Consider the following 12,018-nt stretch of genomic DNA (forward strand, 5'->3'; position numbering starts at 1 on the left):
TTTCTTAGTAAGGTTTCTTCCTTACTAAGGTTTCTTCAGAATAGCTCCTTCCCATGGCATCTAGATTGTTGATGATTATTGAAAATCTTTCGAACATTTGATTGATGCTCTCATCCTCCTTCATACCGAACATTTCATACTCTTTCATTAGCATGCCAATTCTGGTCTCCCTTACTTGCTTAGTGCCTTCATGAGTGAGTCTGAGCTTGTCCCATATTTCTTTAGCCGTCTTGCACCTTGAAACTTTTCTGAATTCTTCAAAAATGATTGCACAGTAGGTTGATAGCCTTGGCATTGAGTTCAACCTTCTTCTTTTCTTCCTCTGTCCACTCGTTGTCTTCTTTTACCACAACTTCTCCATCACCATTTTGTTTTGTGGGGACATCTGGTCCGTTGAGGATGATCTTCCAGATGTTGTAGTCGATTGACTGCACGAAGATTCTCATTCTTTCTTTCTAGTAAGAATAGTTGCTGCAATTAAAATAGGGAGGTCTATTATTGGTGCACAAAATTGTGATCACACTTTTCACAACTCCGCACAACTAACCAGCAAGTGCACTGGGTCGTCCAAGTAATACCTTACGTGAGTAAAGGTCGATCCCACGGAGATTGTCGGCTTGAAGCAAGCTATGGTCATCTTGTAAATCTTAGTCAGGCGGATTCAAATGGTTATGAGTATTGATAATTAAAAGATAAATAAAACATAAAATAAAATAAAGTTACTTATGTAATTCATTGGTAGAAATTTTAGATAAGCGTTTGGAGATGCTTTGTTGCTTCTGAACCTCTGCTTTCCTATTGTCTTCTTCCAATCATGCGTACTCCCTTCCATGGCAAGCTGTATGATCCTCTCGGATGAAAAATACCAGGTACGGTTTCTGCACGGCTAATCAACTGTCGGATTTCTCGTCTCGGATGAAAAATACCAGGTACAGCTACCGCACGGCTAATCATTTGTCGGTTCTCACTAGCGTCGGAATAGGATCTCTCTATCCTTTTTCACACTGTCACTGCACCTAACATTCGCAAGTTTGAAGCTCTTCACAGTCATCCCTTCCCAGATCCTACTCGGAATACCACAGATAAGGTTTAGACTTTTCGGATCTCAGGAATGCTGCCAATTGATTCTAGCCTATACCACGAAGGTTCTGATCTCAGATTCGGATGCTCTGTTGTCAGGAGAGATGATGCGAATCGCGGATCAGAGATCCAAGAGAATATACTCCGGCTGTCGTCCAATGACTACGTTGAACATCATGTAGACCACTTGTGGTTGTCAGGCACGCGGATCTTGGCTAAGCGAGTAACGAAGATAGTGGGTGATTGTCACGGGTCACCCCTTCATTCCGACTTAACTGAATTAAGTACGAGAGTATATCTTGGAGCAGAAGTAAGCGTGAATTGAAAGAGAAACAATAGTAATTGCATTAATTCATGAAGAACAGCAGAGCTCTGCACCTTAATCTATGAGGTGTAGAAACTCCACCGTTGAAAATACATAAGAGAAAAAGGTCTAGGCATGGCCGAATGGCCAGCCTCCAAGTCCAAGGATGATAAAGTCTAAGTCTGTGAATACAATAGTAAAAAGTGCTATTTATACTAAACTAGTTACTAGGGATTACAGAAAATAAGTAACTAAGTGCAGATAGTACAGAAATCCACTTTCGGGGCCCACTTGGTGTGTGCTTGGGCTGAGCATTGAGCTTTACACGTGAATAGGCCATTCTTGGAGTTAAATACCAGCTTGGGTGCCAGTTTGGGCATTTAACTCCAGTTCTGGTACCAGTTCTGGCGTTTTACGCCAGAAAAGGGTCTCTAGTGGGCGTTTGGACGCTAGTTTGGGCCATCAAATCTCGGGTAAAGTATGGTATATTATAAATTGCTGGAAAGCCCAAGATGTCTACTTTTCAACGCAATTAAGAGCGTGCCAATTGGGCTTTTGTAGCTCCAGAAAATCCACTTCGAGTGCAGGAGGATCAGAATCCAACAGCATCTACAGTCCTTTTTCAGCCTCTGAATCAGATTTTTGCTCAGGTCCCTCAATTTAAGCCAGAAAATACCTGAAATCACAGAAAAATATACAAACTCATAGTAAAGTCCAGAAATGTGATTTTTGCATAAAAACTAATAAAAAATATAATAAAAAGTAACTAAAACATACTAAAAACTATGTAAAAACAATGCCAAAAAGGGTATAAATTATCCGCTCATCAATTATTAGACTGTCCTTCAGTGAGAGTGAAAGCCACGATGTTGGAATTCATGTTTTTGGCCATGGATCTTTACTCCAAGTTGTGAAGCTTGACTCCTTGAGACCTTGCTCCTAATACCAATTGATGGTTCTAGTTGAACTTGAGAAGGGGGGTTGAATAAAGTTGGCTTAAAACTTATAGTTTCAAACTCCGTTTCAGCAGAAGTTCTAGTTGCAGGAGATTATTTTATTTTATCTCATGTGTAGAACAAGTAAAGAGTAGGGAAGAAGAGAAATAGGCCAGCATGTATCCTGGTTCGGATTCTTTGTGCTATGAATCCTACGTCCAGTCTCCACCACAAACCATGGTGGAATTTTTCACTATAATTCTCAGATTACATACACCAATACTATTGAATTACTCCCTAATTCAACTAGTATCTACCCTAAGATTTCTTCACCAAAGCTTAGCTTCCCATAGTGCTATCCCAACTAGGAAGGGGAATCTAACAGATTCAGACTTCACCCAGTACTAACCCAACTAGGCAAGGGGAACTAATCCTAGTTCAAAACCAAATTACATCAGAAATCAGTGGCTCTTTTGTATCACTCTTGCATTTTCTCTCTTGGTTTTTCAACCTCACAAGATTAGCCTTTTCTCAATACAGACAATGACACAAGATAGTCATAACACAAGAATCAGAAATTAAGCTTGAGTAGAAGAAAAAGAATTCAGCTCCATGTTAGAGATGATGCTCTGCGTGTGTGCTCTCTTTTTCTTGCTTTCAAATGATGGAATGAAGCCTCTTAAATATCTTCAACTTGCCTTCATTCTTGCTTCTTTCTTTTGCATGTCCTTGCTGCCCGTTGGAGCTGTCACAGCTAGCATGTAGTCCTTCTTCATCATGCTCCACTACCTCTGCTGGATGAGGAGCTCGTCCATTATTTCTGTGGTCATTGACTTGGCTTTCTTCCTTGGCATGCACTCCTTTTTCCTTCTGCTCCATTATCTCTGCTATACGAGGAGCTGCACCATTACTTTTGCTGCTTAGCAAATTTGTGTTTTGCTCTCCCATTACTGAAATTTGCTTTACTATTTGTCCTTGGAGAAGTGGGAGTGTACCAGCTGTCCTTGGTGTGTTGTTTAATTCTATTTCTTTTAGCTGTCCTGTTTTGCTCATGATGTAGACAGTTGCTCTTTTTTCTTTTAGCAAATACATAGCCATTTAATTGCTGAACGGTGCTATGAGGAGTATTAGTTCTTTACATTGCTGAAGCATATGCTACTCTTAGGCTGAAGCAACATGAACTTGGACAATTTGGACCTGCAACAATTAAAACACCCATTAAACAGCATTAGACTTTCAACCCAAATAATATTTGTCATCATAAATTACCCAAAATCAAACTAAGCTTAACATCTTTTATGATTAAAAATAATTATTTACTTATATAAATTAATTCATCATCTCTTGAACCCTCTTGAATCCTTCAGTTAGCAAGTGCTTATCTATCTATGTTCATCAAATTACAAAAGCTTCACAAAATTAAAATCCTAACTAAAAAGATATAAAAACTAGATAAAGAAATACACTTACAAAATCCACACAAAATTATACATTTATAATAAGACGTTTAATTTATTCCTATCTTAACCATTATTTGTATTTGAACATTTTTTTGAAAAAAAAAAAAGAAAAATACACCGTTTGTATTTAAAAAAAAATTAAAAAACTAAACAATACACTTTTTATTCATTTTTCTTTTTGAATTAAAATTTTATAAAGTAAAAAAATTAGTGAAGTAATAAAGAATTAATCATTCTTAAATTTAAATAGTAAATACACATTTCATAAAAATTATAAATTTGATAATAATTAACCTTTTATTTTATTATTTTATTATTATTTTTATTTTAGGGAATATAAATTTTTTTTTATAAATTAAACTTGTCATCCAAAAAATAATTAAAATAAAATAAAATAACACTCAAGTCAAGACAGGAAGACCAGCAATGAAAGGATGAACCGTGTTCAGGCGCGTTTCTCACGTGGACAATTAATTAATTATCAATTATTATCTAGTATGCAGGAAAAAAAATTAACAATTAATCTTTGAGTTGCCCTCAGCCCCTCACACATGGCAAAGATGGCATAGCCTTTGTCCCTTCTTCATTATAAATACCCAATTCTGCGGCTTGAGTTCTCCACAAGCCACAAAACATTTCATTATTATCGAATTTTCCAAGCAACAAAGCAAAGATGTTTTCCGGGGTAACAGGACTGATTAACAGGGGGCAGAAGCTGAAGGGGACGGTGGTGTTGATGAGAAAGAATGTGTTGGACATCAATGAACTCACTTCTGCACAGAGTGCTACTGGCATCATTGGTGGTGCTATAGGCGTCATTGGTGGTGCTATAGGCACCACAGTTGATACCCTCACTGCTTTCTTGGGTCGATCTGTCGCACTTAAGTTGATCAGTGCCACCAGTGCTGATGGTAATTAACTTCTTTCTCTCACCACAACAATTTCTTTAGATAGAAATTCAGGTCCACTTAACTTTACTTAAAATTGATAGTTGAAAGTCATTAAATAATTTAATACGTTTAATTAAGAAAATTGATCTTCTCCAGTTTTTTAACACTTGACAAAATACAGTGTAATTTTTTACTTTTGATTCTATAAGTGAGACTAAAAATAAATAAGAGAAAGAGTAATGAATGGTTAGATTAAGCACTGGATACCATCCAGTTTTTTTTTCATTGGAGATGATCCACTCCCTTTAATTAAATTATCATTTAATAATTTTTAATTATCAACTTTACATAAAATTAATTGTATCTGAATTTTTATTATTTTTTTATTGAATTTTCATCTTTCATACATGAAGGTAATTTTATGTGTGTAAATATCTTTTTTAATTTGTTGTCTAAAAAATTATTAAAATGTAATTTATCTCAAATGGTAATTATCAAATTAGGATGTATATATTATATTTTTTGAATGTGACTATTTTTTAAATTTTGTGTTAATAGGAATGATTGTGTATCAGACTATTTTTAGTATTTGTTAAAACATAAATAATATGTGACAAAATAATTTAAAGTTTAAGTACTAAAAGAATATTATGTCATATACAATTCATATTTATTTAGAATATTATGAGTTTATTTTTTTATTTTTTGTCCTTTTTGAGCTGAATGGTCAACACTATATATTAATACTTCATAAAACGAATTCATAAAATTGGTTTCTAATTTTTTTTTAAAATATTATTCTAGTTAATCTCTAAATTACTATTCCCTAATATTTTCTAAATCAAATCTATCCTTTATTTTTCTAGAAGGTAATATGGCAGAGGGATTGGATTATCTGAATTTTAAAAGATAAAAGATTAATGGGTTTTCCCATTATTTTTTTTAGATGATCTTTTGGAATATATTAGGTGGATTCTTGTTAATTTATTAATATTTTTGTTTCTAAAATAATATTTTTAAAGACAATTTTGTCATTTCACTCTCTTTTAAAAATTGATAACTTAAATCTTCATCAACAAAAATAATTGGTTACTCTTCCATGCATTGTACTTAAAATATTGATCTTTCTTGAAAAATAATGCACAAATAGAAAAAATTGAAGTAAACTGCTATGAGTTAACTAATAGTATATATCCCTAGAACAAAGTAATTTTCAAGGCCAACCATAGCATCGATAAAAAAAAACAAAATCAGTCACTAAATCAATCATTAGTATAGTATATATTTTTAAATAAAAAATACACATTAAAAATAAATAAAATAATATATAATTTTATAAATTTTAATAAAAATACTAAAAATATTTTCTCCTAAAAATATTTGTTTATCCATACTTTAATAAAGCATGACTTACGAAAATAAATAATAATTAAAAAAAATAGTAACTCTTTTAAATAAAAGTAACACTTTTTAATATATTAAAATTAAACTCTACAATTTATCCTTCAATAGTTTACAAAAAAAAAATGTTCACAAGAAGACTTTTATAGATTCATCTTCACTAAAATATCTACAATATTCAAATACCATGGCCAATTTGATGACATTTCTGTTTAAAGGCTATTTTCTTATTAATTATTTCCATGATAGAACACTTATATTAATTAATAAATATGCATTATGCAGCAAGTGGAAAAGGGAAAGTGGGAAAGCAAACGTTCCTAGAAGGTGTTATTACTTCACTGCCAACGTTGGGAGCAGGGCAATCTGCATTCGATATCCATTTCGAATGGGACACTGACATGGGAGTACCAGGAGCATTCTATATTGAGAATTTCATGCAAGTTGAGTTCTACCTTGTCAGTTTGACTCTTGAAGATGTTCCCAACCAGGGCACCATCCAATTCCCTTGCAATTCCTGGGTCTATAACTCTAAACTCTACAAATCTGATCGCATTTTCTTTTCTAACAAGGTACTACAACATAAACTTTTCTCTATATTATATATTAAGGATATGAAATTGTGCCCCTAAATTTAATATGTTCTTTTTTCTTAGTTTTCTATAATTTATAAATGGTTGAATCTATGTTGTCTTCAGTTACGATATGACTATGATGAATATATAACTTTAGCAACACTTTTTAAATATTGCTAAAAACGTTATTAATTAGTAAAAAAAATACTATTTTAATTTCAGTTACAGTAACTACGGTGGATATATAAGTTTAGCAACACTTTTTAAATGTTGCTAAAAATGTTATTAACTAGTAAAAAAATATTATTTTAATTTTAACAATAATTTTTAGGTGTTGCTAAAATTGATCATTAAATCCATAAACATCGTAGTGTGCATTTTTTTTAAATTATTTTACTTCTCATTATTTTATTTTTCATAGTGATACAAAAAAATTTTTGTTCAATATAATTTGGAAAAAATAAATAACAAAAGAGTCGCATTATCAATTTAAAAATGACAATATTTATTATAATTTAACACTATTTTTTATCTCAAAATAAAATAGTTTTGGACTAAAAAAACTGGTGAACAGAAAGATAATGCATGTCTTTCTTTTATTTTGGGTATATGTAAATGAATTATTTCTATTTGTGTAATGCAATTTTAGTTTCACTTATACTAGTATATGCTGAAAAATTAAACTTTGTTGTAATTCCTTTTCTTTTTGTTAATTCCAATATGGGAAAGTTTAGGGACAGCAGATTTATTAAAATTTGGCCCGCACTTAGCCAGCAAAAGAAAAATGAGTGATTTTTCACCATTAGATGAAATCTTACACCATTAAATACATTATTGATGGCTAATTGATGGCTACAACTCACAAAATCTGCTTCCCCTATCACTCCTCTTCCAATATTATTTATTAACTTGAAATATATTAAAAAATATCAAAATAATTTTTCTTAGCCAATAATTAATCAATCAATATTGATTTTCTTTTAAATTTATACTTGTCTCTCTACAATAACAACAAGCTTATTTACTAATTTATTTTCTTGAGAAGATTAATGATAAAGTTTGTTGAACATTTAAATGTAGACATATCTTCCGGGTGATATGCCAGCTCCACTAAAGAAGTACAGAGAAGATGAATTGGTGATTTTAAGAGGAGATGGCACAGGAGAGCGCAAAGAACATGAAAGAATCTATGACTATGATGTCTACAATGATTTGGGTAATCCAGACAGTAATGCCAGATTGGCTCGTCCAGTTCTTGGAGGAAACACCACCTTTCCTTACCCACGAAGGGGAAGAACTGGCAGAAAACCAACCAAGACAGGTATTTAAGCTTTAACTTTTGCTCTATCTCAATCTCTCTTTTATCATTTTTTTTGGATATGTGATTGTCATGTAGAAATTAGTGGCAACTCCATCGAATTTTCAGTAATCTTCTAAATTTTTCAGTATTTTGTTTACAAAATTATTTCTTTTGCATACTGATTTTTCATGTGCATTATATCTAATAATTTGTATTTTCATGTTCTTATTATACAAAACATTTTAATATTTACATTAATCAAATAAACATTTCATCTTTTAGTTATTTCTAATGACACTCGATTAATAGTTAAGCTAATTCTCTTACACAAGAATTATACAAGAAATGAGTATTTTTGTCAGCATCGGTACTAATAGATTTGTCATAAAAATGACAAAAATCATGTTTGCATACAGATCCCAAGAGTGAGAGTCGGAGCGACAGTGTTTACCTTCCAAGAGATGAAGCATTTGGTCACTTGAAATCTTCAGATTTTCTTGTTTACATACTGAAATCTGCATCTCAAAATGTGATACCTCAATTGCAATCTGCACTTCCATTAGTTGGTCAGACTGAATTTAACACTTTTGAAGATGTGCGTGACCTTTATGAAGGTGGAATTAAGTTGCCTACTAATATTCTCAGTGATCTTAGTCCCATCCCGTTGTTCAAGGAGCTCTTTAGAACTGATGGGGAACAGGCCCTTAAATTTCCAGTACCTAAAATTATTCAAGGTATATATATATTATGGTAAATAATATATAGTAGTTCTAATTTACATGGAAGGCATATATAAGTTGCTCATTTTTTTAAAATGATTTATTTGGAATATCCAGTTGATAAATCTGCATGGATGACCGATGAAGAATTTGCTAGAGAGATGATTGCCGGACTCAATCCACACGTTATTAAAGTTCTTAAGGTAAATTCAATAGAGGAATGCCACAAGCTCAATACAATTTATTGTTTTTGATCGGCGGTAATATTTAAAAGCGTTGGATTATTTGACTAATATATTAATTTAAAAAAACTTTCAAATTAAATTTGGTATTAATTAATATTTCATACAAAATTTAATGTAGGAATTTCCACCACAAAGCAAGCTAGATAAGCAACTCTATGGTGATAATACCAGTACAATCACCAAACAACACGTGGAGTCAAGCTTGGGTGGGGTGACCGTAGAGGAGGTAATAACACAATTGAGTTATGTTATGTGGACACTAAAATTAGCCACCAAAATCAGCTACTAATATAAAATACATGCTGAAATATAAATATACATTGAAAATAAATTAAATCACATATTTATTTATACACAAATACATTGGTGGCTGATTTTAGTGACCGATTTTGGTGTACAACCATTTCTCAACACAATTTCCTCTGTTGTTTTGATATGATTCATATAACTAACATGACTCATTGAATAATAGGCTATCAGCAACAACAAATTGTTCATATTGGACCACCATGACCCACTCTTCCCCTATTTGAGTAAAATTAACAAAACCACCACAAAGGCCTATGCTACAAGAACCGTTCTTTTCTTGCAAAACGATGGAACACTAAAGCCTGTGGCCATTGAGCTAAGTAAGCCAAATCCTCAAGGAGACAACTATGGTCCTATTAGCACTGTTTACACTCCAACAAAACAAGGCGTTGACGGTTCTATTTGGCAACTTGCCAAGGCTTATGTTGTTGTAAACGATTCCTGCTTTCACCAACTTGTCAGCCATTGGTATATACCATTTTCGTTAACATTGATTCTTCAAACAAAAATAATCTAATTTTATTAATATATGTTTATGTTTATATGTATGGCAGGCTAAACACTCACGCTGTGGTTGAGCCATTCGTTATTGCAACAAACAGACACCTCAGTGTGGTTCACCCAATTCATAAACTACTTCTCCCACATTATAGAGACACAATGAACATAAATGCACTAGCACGTAATGTCCTTGTTAATGCAGAGGGTATCATTGAATCAACATTCTTGTGGGGTGGGTATTCTTTGGAAATGTCTGCTGTTGTTTATAAGGATTGGGTTCTCACTGAGCAAGCACTACCTAATGACCTTCTCAAGAGGTAATTATTAGTTTCGGTTTTGAATTTAGTTTAAGACAAAAAATAATCTATTTTTTTTCGTCTAAAAAAAAAGTAAATAAAAGAGAGAGACAAACTAACAAGGATTACACTAAAATCAATCACAAAAATCAATTATTTAATATAAAATACAAATTAAAATATAAAGAAAAATACTAGAAGATCATCAAAATTTATTATTTTTAGTCATCAATTTGTTATTAATATTTAACAGTAATATATTGTTAGATTACTAAATTAAACAAGGAAAAATCTAGGGGCCACAACTTTGTTAAATTTTGGCTAACATATAACCAGCAAAGAAAAGTGAGTCATTGGATGAAATCTCACACCAATCTCACACCATTAAAACCATCATTGATAGCTATTTGATGGCTATAAATCACAAAAGTTGCTGGCTTCCTATCATTTCTCATTAAACAAATTGGGTTGATGAAACTAAGAGTGATGGTAAAAAATAATAAATTCTGATAATTTTTTAACATTTTACAAATATAAATACATCTTAAAAATGAGACAAATATATAACGACTAATTTTAGTAGTTAATTTTAAGGTGGAAATATTGTTTTTGAAAAACTAAAGAGTAAAAATAATCTTTTTTTTTTTACCAAAAATAGGAGACTCGAACCCGCAACCTCTTAATTGATTGAGTAAAAATAATCTTTTAACATAGAAAGATGCTGCTTCTTATTATATTAACATTAAATTATATTATACTTCAGAGGAGTGGCAGTTGAAGATTCATCTTCCCCACACGGCGTTCGTCTTCTGATTGAGGACTATCCTTATGCCGCTGATGGACTAGAGATATGGGGTGCAATCAAGTCATGGGTTGAAGAATACGTATCTTTCTACTACAAGTCAGATGCTGCAATAGTTCAAGATTCTGAACTCCAAGCATTCTGGAAGGAACTGGTGGAGGTGGGTCACGGCGACAAGAAGAACGAATCATGGTGGCCAAGGATGCAAACTCGTGCGGAGTTAGTTCAAACTTGCAGTACTCTGATATGGATCGCCTCAGCTCTGCACGCAGCAGTTAATTTCGGACAGTACCCCTATGGCGGTTACATTCTGAACCGTCCAACTCTTAGCAGGCAATTCATGCCGGAGAAAGGGTCGAAGGAGTACGACGATCTGGCCAAGAACCCTGAGAAGGTTTTCTTGAACACAATTACTGGGAAGAAAGAGACCCTGACTGACCTCACAATCATTGAGGTGCTGTCAAGGCATGCTTCTGATGAGCAGTACCTTGGACAGAGAGGAGATGGTGACAACTGGACCGCCGACACGGCGCCCATTGAGGCCTTCAAGAGGTTTGGAAAGAAGTTGGTTGAGATTGAGCAGAAACTGATACAGAGGAACAACGATGAGAGGTTGAGGAATCGTTATGGCCCAGCACAGATGCCGTACACTCTGCTTTATCCTTCAAGTGAGGAAGGGTTGACCTTCAGAGGCATTCCAAACAGTATATCCATTTAAGGGAGTTGTGGTTCTTGAGTATTGTGGCTTAAATAAGAAGGAAATTTATTTCTTCATTGAGTACTATTGTTATCCTGTGTGAAATGTTTTCAGAGATATCATGTCAGTGTATTGATAAGATAAGTACTATACTATGCTTGTAACATGGTTGGTATATTCATATGAACTACTATCTTCTTCATATTAATTGTTCTCATGTTTTGCTCTTAATTTTTGTTCTTTTCGATGTTCAACTAAGCGGAGTTATCACAATAAAAGGCTAAAACTAGGGATGGCAATCCATGGAGGTGGGACTGGGTAGTATCTACCATGTTTTTAGAACTGGAACGAATCTGTCGGTTTAATAAGATTAATCGAAAATCATTTATCACATCTGTCTAATTTTTTTTTATCAGTTAATCAATTTAAAATAATAAAATATAAAAAATAAATTTAAAAAAAATATTTTATACATAAATATATTATTTTATTTTGTCCAATTCA

The 12,018-nt window shown here is 32.9% G+C and overlaps 1 protein-coding gene across 1 annotated transcript; it reads left to right on the forward strand.

Moving 5' to 3' along the window:
- Positions 1-4,239: 4,239 nt before the first annotated feature.
- On the forward strand, positions 4,240-11,716 carry LOC112776097 (linoleate 9S-lipoxygenase). Its single transcript, XM_025820081.3, has 9 exons — positions 4,240-4,690; positions 6,356-6,642; positions 7,726-7,966; positions 8,362-8,679; positions 8,782-8,867; positions 9,028-9,135; positions 9,382-9,686; positions 9,773-10,036; positions 10,779-11,716. The coding sequence occupies exons 1-9, from the start codon at positions 4,453-4,455 to the stop codon at positions 11,533-11,535; spliced, it is 2,604 nt and encodes an 867-aa protein (XP_025675866.1). The 5' UTR covers positions 4,240-4,452; the 3' UTR covers positions 11,536-11,716.
- Positions 11,717-12,018: the final 302 nt, after the last annotated feature.

Source organism: Arachis hypogaea, chromosome 19 (assembly GCF_003086295.3).
Source record: "Arachis hypogaea cultivar Tifrunner chromosome 19, arahy.Tifrunner.gnm2.J5K5, whole genome shotgun sequence".
In the NCBI taxonomy this organism is placed as follows: Eukaryota; Viridiplantae; Streptophyta; class Magnoliopsida; order Fabales; family Fabaceae; genus Arachis; species Arachis hypogaea.

Bases quoted from the DNA above. Each gene is read 5' to 3' on its own strand.
- LOC112776097 (XM_025820081.3), top strand. From the start codon at position 4,453: ATGTTTTCCGGGGTAACAGGACTGATTAACAGGGGGCAGAAGCTGAAG. The intron at 6,643-7,725 runs GTACTACAACAT...ATTTAAATGTAG, and splicing joins GCATTTTCTTTTCTAACAAG to ACATATCTTCCGGGTGATAT. The intron at 9,687-9,772 runs GTATATACCATT...TATGTATGGCAG, and splicing joins CACCAACTTGTCAGCCATTG to GCTAAACACTCACGCTGTGG.